The sequence below is a fragment of the Manacus candei genome, unplaced genomic scaffold (genome assembly GCF_025592945.1).
Source record: "Manacus candei isolate 608988 ecotype Guabito, Panama unplaced genomic scaffold, ASM2559294v1 h1tg000022l, whole genome shotgun sequence".
Classification (NCBI taxonomy): Eukaryota; Metazoa; Chordata; class Aves; order Passeriformes; family Pipridae; genus Manacus; species Manacus candei.
Genome location: NW_026138070.1, coordinates 4,178,868 through 4,196,335, shown reverse-complemented (window position 1 = coordinate 4,196,335; position 17,468 = coordinate 4,178,868). Strand labels below are relative to the sequence as shown.

General features: G+C 44.9%; 1 protein-coding gene across 8 annotated transcripts in view; it reads left to right on the top strand.

The window, feature by feature from the left end:
* Positions 1-16,457, top strand: part of KIF1B (kinesin family member 1B) — an 86,426-nt gene extending 69,969 nt beyond the window's left edge. For all 8 annotated transcript variants that reach the window (XM_051786194.1, XM_051786193.1, XM_051786191.1 and 5 more), the window contains 13 exons: positions 267-351; positions 594-699; positions 4,862-4,976; positions 5,484-5,617; positions 6,139-6,200; positions 6,870-7,015; positions 7,280-7,519; positions 7,980-8,051; positions 8,648-8,769; positions 9,527-9,676; positions 10,157-10,349; positions 10,893-11,011; positions 11,830-16,457. In XM_051786194.1, the coding sequence (XP_051642154.1) occupies positions 267-351; positions 594-699; positions 4,862-4,976; positions 5,484-5,617; positions 6,139-6,200; positions 6,870-7,015; positions 7,280-7,519; positions 7,980-8,051; positions 8,648-8,769; positions 9,527-9,676; positions 10,157-10,349; positions 10,893-11,011; positions 11,830-11,872 (1,587 nt within the window). In that variant the 3' untranslated portion in view covers positions 11,873-16,457. The remainder of the gene's footprint in view (positions 1-266; positions 352-593; positions 700-4,861; positions 4,977-5,483; positions 5,618-6,138; positions 6,201-6,869; positions 7,016-7,279; positions 7,520-7,979; positions 8,052-8,647; positions 8,770-9,526; positions 9,677-10,156; positions 10,350-10,892; positions 11,012-11,829) is intronic.
* The last annotated feature ends 1,011 nt before the right edge of the window (positions 16,458-17,468 follow it).

Here is a 17,468-nt window from a genome sequence, read left to right as displayed (position 1 = left end):
CTATTTTTGAGAGCACAACAACAATTTCAGGGCTATTTTAGGTTAAAAAACCTCTGCCTTTGTGGAGTGAGGAGGGGGAATTAATTAATTTCCGTTCCATGTGAGAATATAACATTCCTTTGAGGTTAATTTTAGGGCCCTGAAACACAGAGGTGCTTGTTCAGTTACAGACTAGTTTAAATGATCTTATTTGCTTTAGTTTTGCAAAACAAATGTATGTGTGTGTGTGAATGCTTCACCAATGTTTTGGTTTTGAACTCTCCCAGGGAATCCAGCGGAGAATCACAGTCACCATTATCCATGAGAAGGGCAGTGAGTTGCACTGGAAAGATGTGAGGGAGCTGGTTGTTGGTGAGTAAATTCTTGTCTGTAAGGAAGAAAAACTATTAGTGGCAATTTCTCTTTGTATCGGATTCTGTCATTTTTATGAGCGTTGCCTGTGAGAGGAGGATTTCGAAAAAGATCCTGAGGAAAAACTCCAGTTTTGCAGCTTCCTCTTGTTAATCACATAGTCTGAAATGGTGTTTGGGAAAACAAATTCCTTTTGTGTTGCAGGTTGAGTTTTAATTGATTCCTCCTCCTCCCCATTTCAGGACGTATAAGAAATAAAGCAGAGGTAGACGAGGCTGCTGTGGATGCCATTCTGTCTTTGAATATTATCTCTGCAAAATACCTGAAGTCCTCTCACAGCTCCAACAGGTAAGTGAATAAAGTGAGCACTTTAGCAGGAATCAGAAATTTATTTGACCTCTGAGGTGTTGGCAGGGTGTTTGGGAAGTTGGGAATGTGGCTAATTATTAAATGTAGAATTCCATGGGCACAGGGCAGGCAGATGGAGAATGAACATCACCATAACTTCTTGCTACTGCTGAAATCTGTTGATCTACCTGAAGGATTTGTTGATTACTTTCTCAATGACTTTCCATGTGTAAGGACACAAAGGGAGGATGGAAAGGAACAGCTTAAGGGAGTCTCAGGATTTAACCCAGAACTTTTAAACTGACATAATGATTTGATGCTAGAATACAGCATTGAAGTACAAGGACAATTTTGGGAGCTATATTTATAGATGTGGACCTACCTATATCTTCCCTGGAACAAGCATGTGACAACTGAAGCAAGAGCCACGCTTTGTAAATTCATATTTTGTGGATTTCTACGGATGTATCACGAACTGACTCCTGTCCCCTGTCCCTGCAGTCTCTGGGCAGCAGCAGGGCCCTGGCTCAGGGGTTTCTGGCTCTGTGTGTCCCTCATTAGGGTGCATTTGCTGTAAAGCTCAGACTCCACATTGTTCTGCTTCAGTGTCTGCAACAAAGGGCAGCGAGGCAGAGTGTGGGATTGGGCACAGCCTCTCCCTTCTGACATCAGCCCAGTCACTTGACCACTCCCTGGCTCTGCTCAGCTGTGCAAAGCAGGAATAGCTCTGGAATGGAGCTCTGAATGAGTGTTTCCAGAGGGGAGGGGGGTTTGGGGGCCCATCTCTGCTGCAGCTGCTGGATGCTGGATCCTCCAAGGCACTGAAATGGCTTCTTCCTTCTCCATTAGAGGCCTGGACTTTGATGGACCACTGCAGCATTAAAGGTGGATTTGGGGTACTGCTCCTGCCCATGGAATATCTCTGCCACCTGGTGTCTGTCAAGGCAGGCAGGGACAGGGGCTTCAGCAGTTCCTCTGTCTCCCACTGTGAAGTGGAGATTTTAGTGTATCTGAATTAATGGATCAGAACACTGGGAGACTGTTCCTGGTTTCCAGTCTGATACTATTGGCTTTGCAGTTGGAAAGTCCTGTGCTTTCTGTTCTCTAGCAATTCAATAAATTCTTGTACAGCTCCATAGTTCCCTATAAGGTGGGTCACTTGGGTAAAGGATGAGTGTGAGTTGACCATCTCTTCCCAAAATGCCAAGGTTTAAGTTGTGGGATGGCAGTGGTGGAGTGGGATTGAGGCCCTGATGAGGGATATGTCTTCTGTTTGCTCATTGTCTGCAGACTGTTTTCTGCTTCCTGTGGGGGTTTTTTTGCTTTGTTTTGTTTTTTAAGTCCACATGTTCTGTTCCTCTCAGCTGTTGCTTTTCTGTTCTGCTTTTGGCTGCACTAACTGAAGCTCTTTCTATGTTTTTACAGGCTCTTTCTTGATAAGGATATGCCTAGGTATTTTCTGTTTGCTTCCTTTGTGCATAAAGATTCTTGAAAATAGAATGCTTTATGTCCTGGTTGTATTGCTGCTACCTCCCTCTTAGCTTTTATGGAATTCCATTAGCACACCTCTTAGCTCTTCCAGAACTGGTATTCCTCCTCCTCCTCCTTTGTGTCAGGGGTTATTCAGGTACAGTTCACTGGGAGGCTTGTGAAGGGGAACTTTCCTTCACATGCAAGAGAACTTCCTTCCATCAGTCTTCCTGATTCTCTAAATGTGCCATCAAATATAGCCCCTATTTGTAGTCCTTGCTATTTTCTTCCTTTGTTCTGTATCAAAGAACTAAATTTGGAACTTCTCACTGTCTCAAACTCTGTAATGTGTTTGAAGTACCAAGCCAAGGACTGAATGATGAGGTTACTTGAAATTCCAGCTCTGAATTGCACTGAACAAAAAGCAGGGGCTGCCATGTGAGGGCCATTCAGCCTCTGTTCTGGGGCTGGATTTGCATCTGAAATTTAACCATGTGGCTGCTGCTCCTTAATTTACCAGCTGGCAGAGGAGCTGCTCAGACTGGATTCCTGTTTCCCCTTCCAGGTGGGATCACAGGCACGGGATTCCAGGCACGATGGCAGTGCAGGCTGGGGCAGTTTGCACTCTGCTTTCTGTGCTCTGCCTCTTCATCTTCAATGCTCTCAATTCACCACCTTTCACTAATACTAAAATCCACTTAAAAGTCAGTTCTAACTACACATTTAACCTGTTTCTCCTGTTTTCTGTGCTTTGCTTGTTCTGTGCTCCCTCTCGCTCCTTGTGCTGTTGGTTCTGCTGAAAGGAGTTTGCTCACGTCTGGTCTTTGTCTCCCTGTGTAACTGTTGGAGCACATTCTGGTTTGGACAGGCAAGGCTGTGGATAAGGAACTTCCTGGCTGGACAAAACCCACTACAAAAACTGTCTCAAAGCTGTACTTGGCTTCAGCTTGGTGTTTGTCCAAAGCCCCTGGTTTTGCAGAAGGTGGTGGTGGGAGTTCTGCACTGATGAACACTTACCCCTGTGTTCTCTCCCCAGGATGAGAAATCACTTTTGGCAAATGGTGCAGAGCTGGTGCAGGGGCTCCATACACTGGTTTTCCCATGTGTGGAGAACCAGGTTTTACTACTTTCTTTCCCACCCTCACAGTAGATCTGGAACTTGCTTAAAGTTTAAAAAATTGCTGTCTTAACTAAGCCACGATGAAAGCTTAAAACATAAGGATTCAACACAGATGTGTAAAGGGTTAGAGGACAGCCTGTGCTGTTTGCCTAATCTAACTCAAGTGAGGATTGTTACTTTACAGTGCTTTTAAAGTTACCAATTACTTGGCCTTTAGGATATGTTGCTCTGTACCATTTTTAACAGAAACTAGATGTTTAGAAGTAATTTCCTAAGTATGCTGCTTCAAATGCAAACAGTATTTAGCAGTGTTCTCACTTGACTGCACAGTTGATGGTGTCTCTAGCTTGGAATTGTCTAATTGGTATCAGGAAAAGGGGATTCTCGGGAGCTCTGTTTGAGGTCAGAACTCTCTGTTTCTGATGTCTGCTCTGAGGTTGTTTCATGTTTCTTTTTGGTTTGCTTTGTGTTTTGTTATTTCTTCTACCCCCCACCCTGCTTTTTGTCCTTTGTCTTTAGTTGCATTTTCTATTTTTCTGAGTTGGCCTTGGGCATTAGCACAGAAGCTTCTTAGAGACACAACTTTTCTTGCTTTTAGTACCACATTGTTTGGACTCGATGGGATGAAAAACCTCAAAAACAAGGGGATTTGGGAGGGAAATACTATAGAGGTGATGGAGAATTAATACCTTCTGTTTGTGTTGCCAGTGTGGAAAGGTATGCTGAACTCCTGGATAAGGGTATAGCTCTTCTTTCCAAAGGGACCTGCCTGAAATCAGTCTCTGCCTGTGAGAAAGGAGAAAGCTCCTTTCCCTAAGCCCCTGCTAGAGAGGAGAGTGTAATGATCCTCTAGATCTGATGATTTAGCTGTGCTGTGTCTGATGCTCTCTCACTTCTTACTTGAGCAGAAGAACTTTCCTGATTGCTGGGGTAGAGCCCTGGGAGCCTTCAGCTCCTTTCTCTCCATGTACCAAACTGAGGAAACTTCTGTAAGAAGTTTGTGTTAGAGCTGCAAGTTTTTCCTTGAAGCCATTAGAGCACAGAAAAGAAATATTTATCACTTGAATATAGGACTGAACCCATCTATCAGTCACCCTGATTTGCTGTCAGAACCTGCTGGTTTTGTAAGACTAAGTATTAGAAGGATCTCTTCTGTTGCTATATGTTAGTCCTAAAATATGGTATAGGAAGACAGTTGGTTATAAAAAAGGATCTTCCCATGCAATTTGAAGGCCCAGCTGGGCTGAATTGCACCTGAAGCAATAGAGGTGAATTCTGTCTGTTTAGAAACACAGTTCTCTAGTGCTGACTTCCCTGTAGTGCTGTGACAGCTTTAGTTCTCTTCTGCATTGCCTCTTTTCTCTTTCAGATGAGTCTTTTTCATAACAGGCAAAATACTATTTCAGGTAGAAGTAAATAATCTTGGAAAAGAAGAGAAGGTTTTTGCTTCAGGTGTTTGTTCTCTAAGTCACTGAGAGTCATAGTGGATGGTGTCAGGGAAGAGGTGCTTTACACTGAGCAATGAGAGGGATGCAGAGGAACTTTTACAATCGAGCTTTTACTTTTTTCCAGGACTTTCTACCGGTTCGAAGCAGTTTGGGATAGTTCCTTGCATAACTCCCTCCTCCTCAACCGAGTGACACCATATGGAGAGAAGATCTATATGACCCTCTCTGCTTACCTGGAGGTGAGACTCCTGGGCCTGCCTTTGGCTTGTGGCTCGGTAGAACCATTTGAGACAGGACTCAGTGTGTACCTGAGATGAACGCTGCCTGGGCTGAGTGATTTCAGTCCTGAGTCCAGTCAAAGGGTTTATTCATTTTCTGAGAACAGGGTGGAAAAATTTATTCCCAGTTAACATCTTAATGTCCAGGTATTCCTGCCTGGCAGCACACGTGAAGTGAAACTGGTGATCTCTGTGCCTCCTTTTGTCCATTTTTGTATCTGAAAATCCACTGAGATCAGTGAAAGTTGCTGTGGAAGTACTCCTGGTGTTACAAACACTGCCTTGTGTGCAAGATGCTGTTGTTTTGTGTAGTGCAATTATTTCACCCACGAGACACTTCGAGGAATTCGACAGTTTTCTTCACCAGAAACCCAACCGAGAACAACTTCCCAAAGCTGTGCCACTCCCAGGGCAGCAGTGTAGCTTGGCACAGTTGTCTGCAGCCCCTCACTAAGCTTTTCCTCTTAGCTGGACCACTGCATCCAGCCTGCAGTCATCACCAAGGACGTGTGCATGGTGTTCTACTCCAGGGACGCCAAGATCTCCCCACCGCGCTCGCTGCGCAACCTCTTCGGCAGCGGCTACTCCAAGTCCCCAGACTCGTGAGTTCAGTTCCCAGTTTTGGTACCAAGAGTTCATGTCAATATGTGCTTTTTCTCTTGGAGGGCATGGGGAGGATGTAGCTTATTTTTCTTTCTTTCTTCCTTGAAACTGTACCTGATTGTGGGTTCTCCAGCCTGGTTTTGAACGTTCTTTCTTGCGTTTGTTTCAGTGAAACTCTGATGGTTTCTCTCTTTACTGACCTCTTTTCCAGGCTGACAGTTGGGAAGAGAGTTCCATTTTTCAAGCTTGTACATAGATGGTCCTGATCCTGACCTGGAATTTGCTGCAGCACCTGCTCTCCAAGTCCAGTGCAGGGTGGGAGGGGAACATGGGGGAAATACCATTTTTGGAGATCTTGAAGTCTGTCCTGGCTGTTTTATGCAACATTATAATTCAGATCTAGTTCTAACTAACAACTATTCTTAAACTTCTACTTTGGGGCCCACTGAACTACAGCTGATGCACTTTATTTCTGAAGATAACAGTGTGTTTTTGTTTCCTTCTACTTTCCTGTGAACAGCAACCGAGTCACGGGGATCTATGAACTAAGTTTATGCAAAATGGCAGACACAGGCAGTCCAGGTAAGCAGTCACTGGGTGTTCAAGTGATAAATATGAAATATTGCAGAAAATTTCCTGGGCAGAACAGAGTAAACACTTCTGTCCTGATGAGAGGCAGTTCCTGTGTTTCACAGGAGAAAGGGGACATTGCTACTCCATAAAAAAATCTTACTCAGGCTTTTACTTTAGGCTCAGGTCTGTGTTTACCATCACTTTACACTGAGGATTCACTGAGAACTTGACATCTCTGACATGGGTGTCTCAGGAAACTGGGCATGTACCAGGGTCTGAGACTTAGGGCCATGATACACTGCCATCACTGACAGTGGAGATGGGTTTGACAGCAAGAGAGTTTTCTCTTGGCCTTTTGAAGGTGATGGAAGGAATGTAGCTCATGTAGTATCAGTGTATTCTTCTTCTAAGACGTGGCAATCGAAGTCTTTGTGTTGAAATAAACAGACCAGCAGTTTGCATTGTATCCTGGTCAATAGAAAATATCTGAATGAAGTAAGAAAGCTGCACCAAATCTGATATCTTTGGAATGTGTAATTGCAGTGAATGAAATCCTTGCCTTGTGTATTCCCAGCCAAACAGCAGAGTTGTTGGCTCTTCACAGATTGCTGATTGTTTCTTAGTGGCATCCCTCTGGTTGTGGTTTTAACATGTCTCATGTTGGTTTTTGCTGCTCAGGAATGCAGAGGAGGAGGAGGAAAGTCCTGGATACATCTGTGGCATATGTGAGGGGAGAAGAGAATCTTGCTGGTTGGAGGCCCAGGGGTGACAGCCTCATCCTGGAGCATCAGTGGGAACTGGAGAAACTGGAACTGCTGCATGAGGTGAGTAAAGAGATCAAAGTCGAAGATTTAAATGAATTCTTCCAACAGAGAAGATACAAAGTGTGGGCTGGCTGCTGAGTGGGACCTTCAGCTCAGAATCTCAGTGTATTCAACAAAGGCAGATTCAATTTCCAGTGCCATTGTAAACTCCCTTCCCTTGGGAGAATGTTCACTGGTCTGAATATAAAAGAATGCCTGAGAACTGAGTGTCTGTGAAACAGGCCCCGTCCTGGAGCAGACCATACCCATTTCTCCTCTCACCAGGTGGAGAAAACCCGGCACTTCCTTCTGCTCCGTGAAAAGCTCGGTGACAGCATCCCCAAGTCCCTGAGTGACTCACTGTCCCCCAGCCTGAGCAGTGGCACCCTCAGCACCTCCACCAGCATCTCCTCCCAGATCTCCACCACGACCTTCGAGAGCGCCGTGACGCCCAGCGAGAGCAGCGGCTACGACTCGGCCGACATCGAGAGCCTGGTGGACAGGGAGAAGGAGCTGGCCACCAAGGTGGGGCAGGGCAGGGGAGTCTTGGGGGAGAACTGGGGTACCAAGGGTGGTTAAAGATCAATGATGAGCTTCTCAGATAGCACAGTGAATGCCCAGCACTGTGAGGGTTTCACTGGAGTGTGTTCTCCGGTGAAATCATCCACTCACACCACAAAACCGCAATAGCTTTGTGCCGTGGCTGTTCACTCACCTCATCCCCCTTCATTAATAGTTCTATAAGTAAAGCTTCCTAATTTTATCAAGGGAAGTGATTATTCCCCTCTTCTTCTTTCTAATTTTATCAAGGGAAGAGATTATTCCTCTCTTCTTCTGGGATTTTTCACAGCAGTTTAGGATTTGTTTATTGTTTCACAAGCTGCCCAAGCGTGTCTTGGCAAACTGCCTCTTGTATTCAGATTTCCCTGAAAATCTAAATGTAAAATTCTCTCTCTGTCTCTCATTTGTTTTTCCCCCTCTTTAGTGTCTGCAGCTCCTGACTCACACTTTCAATCGGGAATTCAACCAGGTGTACAACAGCATCAGTGATTGTAAGGTAAATATGTCATGTAGGACAATACACTGTATTTGTAGTACAATAGCAACACATTATGGGTCGTGGAATCTGCTGATACTATGAAAAGATAAACCACTTTATATTCATTTCATTAATTTTTATTTTCAGTCTGTTGGAAGTATTTGGCTATTCAGCATCAGGTTGCAAAGAGTATTACAGGAATTGGAGATGGTGTGGACTTGGACTGTAGGACATCTTCCAGTTGATCAGCAGACTGGAAGTGCTCTTACAGTGCTCCCTCCATACACTTTCCCAATGTAAAAGGATAAATTGACTCTTAAAAATTCTGCCTGTAGGCCCAGGGAACCCCAAGTTGCAAACTGCATAGTGTGATGTTCCGATGAGGAAGTCAGGCTGTGAATACTCAGAGGTGCAGGACATGATAACAAGCTCTGTCTGCAGAAGTTGTATTTTATTTATTTATTTATAGTTGTGTGCAAAAATTTGACAACTGAGTAGGGCAATGGCTGATGGAAATACCTTTGTGTTGTCTGAGCTGAGTGTTCAGCCAGGGCTGAGCCCCAGCTGCAAACCCAGCTCTGTTTGACCCTTTGTCCCTGTGTTTGTCCCCGGAGCTGTCGGATATTTCTCCCATCGGGCGGGACCCGTCCGTGTCCAGTTTCAGCAGTGCAACCCTCACCCCTTCATCTACCTGCCCTTCTCTGGTGGATTCCAGATGCAACTCGATTGATCAGAAGTAAGTGTGGTGCATTAGTAGGAAAACATCACTTTTCAGTGCTTCACAAATCTCTTTGCTATGTTTCCTGATACTTTTTCTCCTCTTTTCTTCCTTCTCCCTACTTTGAAATATTTCTCTCTACAGCCCCCTTGCCTTACTCCTCCAGTCCCTCTGCACAGTTATTTTTCCCCATTCTGAAGTGGTTTTTTTCCCTTTGTGCTGGAGGAACACTCAGATGCTTGTCATTCCAGTGACCAGTGCATCTGCAGTGAGCAGAATCCACAAGTTGTTTCAGAGGTCTGTTACGAAGATCTACTAATAACAACCCAAACAAACCAGTTTGGCCACTACTCTCTGTTTATCTTTCTCAGCTGTATCTGTAGCAGATATTTTTGATTGAATTTGGAACAACTACTTAGTGAAAGACGTTTAATTTGTACCTTCTCAGTTTAACATCCCTGAGGGGAGGAGTGCTGATGAAACACATTTTACATCAAAGATGTGTACCTGTGTTGTGACTGTGTTAGCAGGAGGAACATGGGAAAAGTAGTGGGGAAACAGCTTACTTGCAGTTATTATAAATTTTATTCCACAGATATCAAGGAAAAATGCTATTTGATGTTGTGCAAAAGGATCCCAATGTCTTTCCAAAATTCTGGGCTGGAGGATGAAACTCCTAAGACAGGCTGGGCTGTAAATGCACTTTAAAATTCCATTGTCACATTCAGTTGCTTTGTTGGGATTGACTTTTTCCTTCTCCACTTTTTTTGTAAAGGACACCAGAAGCAAATTCTCGTGCCTCCAGTCCCTGTCATGAGGTGGAACAGTTCCAGATAATTCCTGCAGTAGAAACTTCCTATCTTGCCAGAGCTGGAAAGAATGAGTTCCTAAACCTCGTTCCTGATATTGAGGAAATCAGACCAGGGTAAGTTTTTTATTGTTGTGGCTTCCCCAGAGCTGTCACAGGGGCTTTTTGAGGTTTGTAGGTTCTATATCCCGTTTGAGGAGGGAAAATTAACAGGTGATAGCAGAGCTGCAGAGCCCTGTGTGGTGGAGGCAGGGCTGGGGAAGGTTGTGTTGATGTTTGATCTCTGCAGCTTTCGTTCTCAGCATCTTCTTAATGAACAGGATTTCCAGTGACTTAAATATGATGTTTGTTAGCATCAAACTGTGGCTGAAGTTCACTTAGAGATCTGTAGGGTCCTTCTTTCTGTCAGACTTCTGCATAGTTATTGAAGACACAGTTCAGCTTGTAACAGCAGAACTTTTCTGAACACTGTTGCAGACAAAGCGTGTTAAAGACCAAGTGTCTTACACAGTGTTTTGCAGTTAACAGGGATACTCAGTAGGTGCCTAATTTAGGGAAAAATCTCCTCCTGTTAATATGTGGGGATTTTTTTTCCAGCTCTGTAGTCTCCAAGAAAGGATACCTCCACTTCAAGGAGCCCCTGTCCACCTCCTGGGCCAAGCACTTCGTGGTGGTTCGCCGTCCCTATGTTTTTATTTACAACAGTGACAAAGACCCTGTAGAAAGAGGAATCATCAACTTATCCACAGCCCAGGTGGAATACAGTGAGGATCAGCAGGCAATGGTAAAGGTCAGTCTGAGAGCTGTTTTTTGTTTACCCATAAAGCAGGAACGTTACAGGCAGTGGTGGATCCATAACATCAGGTGTGTCATCTCTGGTCCAAGCAAAATGCATCTGGGAGGATGTCTGGGATCTGATGATTCTGCCCACAGAGTTCCCAGTTTGTTCAGGGTTTCTTGTGTTTTGGACACAGCCAGAGACTGAACCTGACTGCTCTTACACATCAGATCAGCTTTTAGGGGATGTGTTGGTACCATCACCCCGTATTTGGTTTTTGCATCTTCCTTTGTGTGGTGTTCTGCCATTGTGTGTTTTGCACAAACATCCTGCAAGGTACCAAATGAACTTTACTGCTCCATCAAAGTCCACACTCATGAGTTAAAACATTGTTTTGTAGAAGTCAATGACTAATAATATTCTGGACATGAGCAGTGAAACTTAAAAGAAAGCCCTTAGGCCTTGTAGGGTTTAGGAACGAGGCAGAGAGAGGAATTGTGCATCAGCTTCTGTGCTTTTAGACTTCAGTATTTTAAATTGTTTTCCATCTTCCAGACACCCAACACCTTTGGAGTGTGCACAAAGCACCGTGGGGTCCTGCTGCAGGCCATCAACGACAAGGACATGAACGACTGGTTATATGCCTTCAATCCTCTCCTGGCTGGCACAATTCGGTGAGAGGCACCTGGGGCAGGCAGGGAGAGGAGCAGGAGGGCAGGGAGAGGAGCAGGAGGGCAGGGAGAGGAGCAGGAGGGCAGGGAGAGGCTCAGACCAGGAGCAGAGGGTTGGTCATGGAGTTTAATCTTGTTCTGAAGAATCTGATGAGTTGGGGGAGCTGAAGAAGGGAAGAAGGGAGGCAACCCCCCTGCCCCAAACAATCAGGAAACCAAGCACCCTGTGTTTCAGGAGCTGCAGGGGCTGCTGCTTCTTTGGCTTGTGATGTTTTAACAGCCACACTTTGAACTTGGGTGGAATGCTGCACTTGGAGGCCACCATTGTCATTTTACAGATTTATAAAGCCTCTGCCTGCCTCTGTGCAGGCAGGTCTGCACTGCCTTTTTAGGTTCTTGATGATGAGCTAAAGCAGAAATTCTCATTTCCTTCCCTTTTTTGAGCTTCTCTAGCAGGCTTCCCATTAACACAGGTCCCAGGCAGCCCCTGCTTGCTGCAGAGATCTTACTACATTGCAGTAACCCTTCTTTCAGTAAAAAAAGAAAAAAATTAAAAACTAAGCTGTCACAGCATCAAATAATTTCTGAACAGTGTAGCCCTTAGAAGATTCTGCCTCCCTTTAAAGGAGCACAACAGAGGAGTGAGAATTTTTTCTCATCACAGCCCTGGGTATGGTTCACTTTCTTGCCATGGGGAGCAAACCAGGACTGTACAAAAAGATTTAAAAAAAAAAAAAAAAGTTGGGCAAACTGTGGGGAGGAGGGTGGAAAAATAAACTTCCAGAATTCACCAACTGCTTTTTCCCTTCTTCCCTGTGCAGGTCAAAACTGGCTCGAAGGCGCACGGGCCAGATGAAGTACTGAGTCCATGTAATGTTCTCATCTGTCCCCTGCCTCACCTCCTGGTAGATGGTGTTACCTCTCATTTTCTCTTTGTGATTCTTGACAGTTTCTCTTGTATGTAATCCTGTGGCTTAACATCCCCCACCTGCCCCACTCCTTCAGCACATTTTCTAGGTATTCTAACCCTACCTTGTTTCTTTTCACCTGTACCAGAACTGTACTAGTAGCATGTGGCCAAACAAAAAGAGAAAGAAAAAAAAAATCAAAAAAAAAAAAAAAGGAGTGATTATGCACGACTCAAAAAAAGAAAAAAAAATTATTTATTTTTTCTTATAACAATTGTTTTTCCCATTTCAACTGACCTTTTGGTGTCTGTCCCACTGTCTGTTGTTGTCTGTCTGGACTGCTGCAGAGTTTTCATTCAATTTGGGACTTGGCAGTGGTCATTGGTTCCCTCAGGGCAAAGTTCCAATGCCAGGGAAAGATAAATTCTTCAATGTAGACATTACCCAGCCAGGAACTGCAATAGCTCCTCAGGCTTTCTGGATCCAGCCTCTAATTTCAACTCTGTTGAGAGCTGATATTGGACAAATCTATCTGGGCAGACTGGAGTTTGGACTTTTTGAGTTTCCAGGGTCCAACAGGCAAAGGGGATGAGCTGGAAGAAGACAGGGAACAAACCAGGAAGGACTGGCCAGGAAAATCTGCCTTGAAGCTCCTGCTGTGGGGTTGCAGGTGAACAGTGCTTGGCTTTAACTCTCACCCAAAGGAGTTGCCACCAACACTCCCCTGCCTCTGAGCTGATGTGAGGAGGAATAGATCCCGTGGCTGAAATAGTACATAAAATCCCCAAAATGTCAGATGCTCAGCCTGGTATTTGGCAGATGGAGAGTGTTAAATGGGAAGGGAACTGTGGTTGTTCCCTGGAGCAGGAGATCACCATGGAGGGCAGGTCTCCTCTTGCTGCTCCTGGTCCTGACTCTGGAGTTCTGCAGGAACAGTTCTCACCTCTCTGGGAAGAGGTTTAGGGCTGTCACTGGTGTGTCAGGGTTGGCTGCTCTGGGACATTGTTCCAGAAGGCCTGTTTGTGCATCCCTGAGTGATGCTCAGGTGTCACCCCACCTGTCCATGGGGAGCATCCTTGGCCTAGGAAACACTTCCCAGGCAGCCCCAGCACTTGCAGTTTTCTCCAGGGAGCAGCAGGACACTTTCAGTTCCTTTTGCAGTAACTGTCACACATCTCCTAATTTCCTTGCTGCAGTTTTCATCAGCTGAACCCCACTAGTTAATTTGAGCTTCAGAGTTAGTCCTTCCTGGAGGACAGATGAAGTGGATCCTGGTCCTGGTCAGTGGAGTGTCAGAATTGGCTTCTTGGACATCAGCTGGGTGGTGTCAGTTCCTGACCTACAGTTTGAAGTTCTCCTTGTGGCCAAAGCTTTGGCCTTTGCCCCAAGAAAGGAAAGCAGAAGGAATTTCCTCTCTCTGCCAGGTTTTCAGGGAGGTTGGGGGGTGTGTGTTCTACTGTGTTTCAGACTGCTGTGTTCTACTTCCCTGGGCACTGGTAGGGCTCTGATCCTGGGGAATGGGCAGGAATGTCATTGGGAGGTTCCAGCCCCTCAAGGGAGAGGTAAAAGGGGGTTGTTCCACTATTCCAGCAGGCACATCTTGGCACACTCCAGCTCCAGAGGGTCATTTGGATTCAGGTCATGCCTCAGCCGGTCATGCCATGCCATGGGAATTCTGTGGGACTGGAATCCACTGAGCAAGGTTTTGGCTTTCTGGGGTTCTCATTGTTCAGTCAAGTGCTCTGCACAGTGAGAGCTCCTAAAGCAGGGGTGGCAAAGGAGCAGGGAGAGGAGTCTGCCTCTTGCTAGGACATATCCTTCTATCCCTCGAGAGAGTTCTCAAGCTAAATCACCCTCTCCTGCTGCCTCTGTGGTGCTCAGATTTGTTTCAGAACTGGAAGCCAGAGCGAGGGAGCATCCTGGGGGCCCAGGAGCATGACAGGGATGGTTTTGTGGTTTGTGTGTTGGGTTTTTTTTTTATTATTTTATTTTTCCCTTCTGTTTTTTGTCTTGTTTAACTGTGTGTGACTCTAAATACAGTGATGATATTCCTTTGTTATGCAATGATGATAAAGCACTTCCAGTGTGTGGATAAGACTCTTTGTCCTGCAGGAGGGCTCCTCACACTGGAGCTAAGCTGATCTCAAGAATTAGGTTAATTCTAAGCATTAAGTTATTGCTGCCATCACCACTGTTTATGATGGAAGTGGAACCAGTTTGAGGAGGCAGAGTGATTTAGGTGGTGGTAGGTTGTGACACACTGAGAGCATTTTAACTTTTATCTTTTTCTTTTTTTAACTAGAAGAAAACTAGTTTGCTAAGTCTTTGCTTTGGATAAGCCAGAGAATGAACTAAGTGGATATAGGCATTGCATGGAATCATGATTAAGGGATCTTCCTTAAAAGCAGGAAGAGACAGATGCTTATTGTATGCAGAGCTGGAAGTGTTACAGCCGTGTTGCATAAATGTCTCTCTTCTGTCTAAAAACCACAAGCAGCTTCTGGTGACTTGATGTCTGTGTGGACAACAGATCATCAGAAGAGCAAAATTCTCTTTTTAAGCATCAGTATCTCTTAAAGCTGCATAATTTGTGACAAAATAGGTCCTGTTGTGTGGAGTTCAAATGGGCATTACTGTTTTCTAGTCTGGCATAAAGGCAAACAAAGTTTTTTTCCAATTACTGAATCCTGCTCTGAGGCATTTGAGTTTCCCTACTTAGAGCTGGATTGAAATCAATCCAAGTTTTCTCTGAAAAGATAACAAAGCAAAAAAAACACAAACCTGAATTTCCATCCACTTCCAGGCTTAGCCCAGCATGTTAGAAATTTCTCTTTGGAAACAAGCAAGAAGGGGAAAATGTGCTGATTTGCCTTCTCCTGACACTTCCAAGCCCTCTCTTGGTTACCTGCTGTGTGTGTGTGGAGTCCCAGAGTCAAACAGCTCTTGGGACTCGGCCTCTGGAGATGAGGCATTTGCTGTGGGCCTGCCAGCCCAGAGAGCACACACAGAGCGAGCCTGGAGGGCTTTCCTGGGGAGAACCAGAGTGAAACTAGGCTGGGCTTGGGGCTTTGGGTTCTTCTCTAAAAGGAAGGAGAAAATTACCCTTTTTGTCCATTGAAAATGATGTTGAATCTTCCTGAATAGTTTAAAACTAAGCTAAACCTCCTATACTGTATTTTAGAAATGCACTTTAAGTACCTTTTTAAAGAAGATTCCCTCTATTCTGGGATGCAGAAGGGAAGGGAGTCCTCTTTCCACACTGCTGAGAAAGGGTTTTTCTGATCAATGGCTAATAATCCTGATTACTAATTAGCAAGGTATTTCAAAGCAAAGACTTTACTTTTTGCTGCTTGTTATCTAATTTACAGGGATTTAATTTTATGTAATGTATTGTATATTTATACATCTGTAATTAATTGCACATTAGATAAGGAAGAGGATTAGCTTCGGTCTAACACCCACTGGTACCATACAATCAACTAATAACTGCCTGTGCACGTGCATCTGTCTGGTTCTCCTGCACAGCCTGAGTTGGTGGGAGTTTGTGCTGTGGTGGGTGTTTCTGTGGAAGGTGCAGCTGCTGAACCTGCTGCTGGAAGGAGGGAGGATCCTGCTGCTGCTCGGGAAGGGTCTGGGAATGTCCCTTGGGCCGGGTGTGTGTCCCATCTCCACACTGAAGTTCCTCACCCCGGTCGTGGCCTGGCTGTGCTGTCTGTAGCAGGAATGTATTAACTTTGTGCTTCCTTGTTTAAAAAACCATCAGCTGTTCAAGAGCAGGACTGACTTTTCTTTTGTTCAGAAGGCCATTTATGCGTTCTGCGTATTCGAAACCAAAACGAGTCCAACACCAAGGAGGTGGTTGTGTCCAATGTCATTGGGAACAGGTTGTAAATTGCCAGGATCAGCTGTGGATTCGGAAAACTGGGGGGATGTAGCTCCTAAATCTTCAGTTTTAATGCTGCCAAGTGAATGGCCTGACCCTGAACAGTGCTGAACTACCCCGTGCTTTCCTGGGGGCCAGGACTGGAAGCAGAGGGAGTCTCAGGTGATCAGCACTCCCCAGGATCAGGCCTTTAATTTTCCACTCTGCTTGTCCACACTTCATGTGCAGTTGGTTATGGCTCCCGAATTCGGACATCAGACATGCTGTTCACTGAACACATCCCTTGGCATCGCAGTGCCCGTGTCCCTGTCCATCTCTGTACACAAGGTATACAAGGTATATGCTGTATAAGTGGCCTTCTCGAACAAATCTCTTTGAAAACTGATTTCATCCCAGCGAAGGAGTGTATCAGCAACACTGTACATTAATTTCAGGTTTTCATTTTCTTATTTTATTTTGTAAATATATCCGATATTTGGAGCTTGAGTATACAAAATGTAAATATAGTTCATGTATTTGTACTAATTCTGATCCATTTGCTGTATAGCCTTAGGTGTGCAATGCAGATATCTAACTGTGTATGGTAACCTTGCACCACTGAATTGTTAGTGAACGAGGTGAAACAATAAAGGTACAACCAGTGCATTAGCAGGTAAAATGTGTGCTCCTTTCATCATGATTTAATTACTGGTATCTTAGGTTGGTTACTTGTTTTCTAAACCTGTCCTGAACAAGCTGATGCTTTCGTGAGATTTGTCTCAGCTGTTCTTGAGAAAGATGGGAGGCTTTGCTTGTCCTCCCTCATCCTTTCCTCTCTGCTGTGTTACACAGAATCTCGAAGGACTTTTTGGATGCTTTCAAAAGATTTTTTGGCTTGAAGGAGGAATTCAGCTTGTCCCAGATGCCAATACTGAACTCGCTTATCTGGGGGGACCGTTAAAAATGAGAGGAAGTGTGTGAAATCAAACCACCCCAACACAACAGCAAAGTCATTTGAGGCACCAGCTCTGTGAATAAAGATGTGTCAGGGAATCCCTGTGGATCGTTCCTCTCTTGGTCTGAAGGTGGAATGTTCTTAAAAGTCATGGACAGGACATTCCCAAAGCATTTAAGTGCCACCAGACCAGGTCAAACAGCTCTCAAAACTTTAACTCAGGTACATGATGACAAAACCCCTTTATCAGGCTGCTGCCACATCTATTCTTTGTCTGCAAAGCTCTTCTTTGCTGCTGTTGCTGATGCCTTATTTCTTTCCAGGTAGGCACTTGAGTAACTTCTGACCTTTTTGTGGTGGCTCCTCCTACAGCAAAATAAACACGTCAGAGGAGCTGCTCTCTCTTTCACTGCCTCCTGATCCATTAATGCCCAAAATTAAGGTGAACCAAAAACCTGATGGGTCAGTTTGTTTAGAAAATAATTAATAGAAACCAAACTAAACACGCGTCAGGTGTCCTTGCCTGTCGCGGAGCAAAGGTCCAGCAGGAGCTTCCTCCTCTCACAGTTACTGTAACCTCACTGCTCACAGAGGGGCAGGTTTTTCAAGTTTTCCCTAAATTCCAGGACACCTGAAGACAAATGGGTGGCGGCGATACGCGAGGGGCTGACTGCAGCCTGGGACGATGTTCAACAGCGGAATTTTAAGCCCATTAATAATAATTAAAGGCCAGAA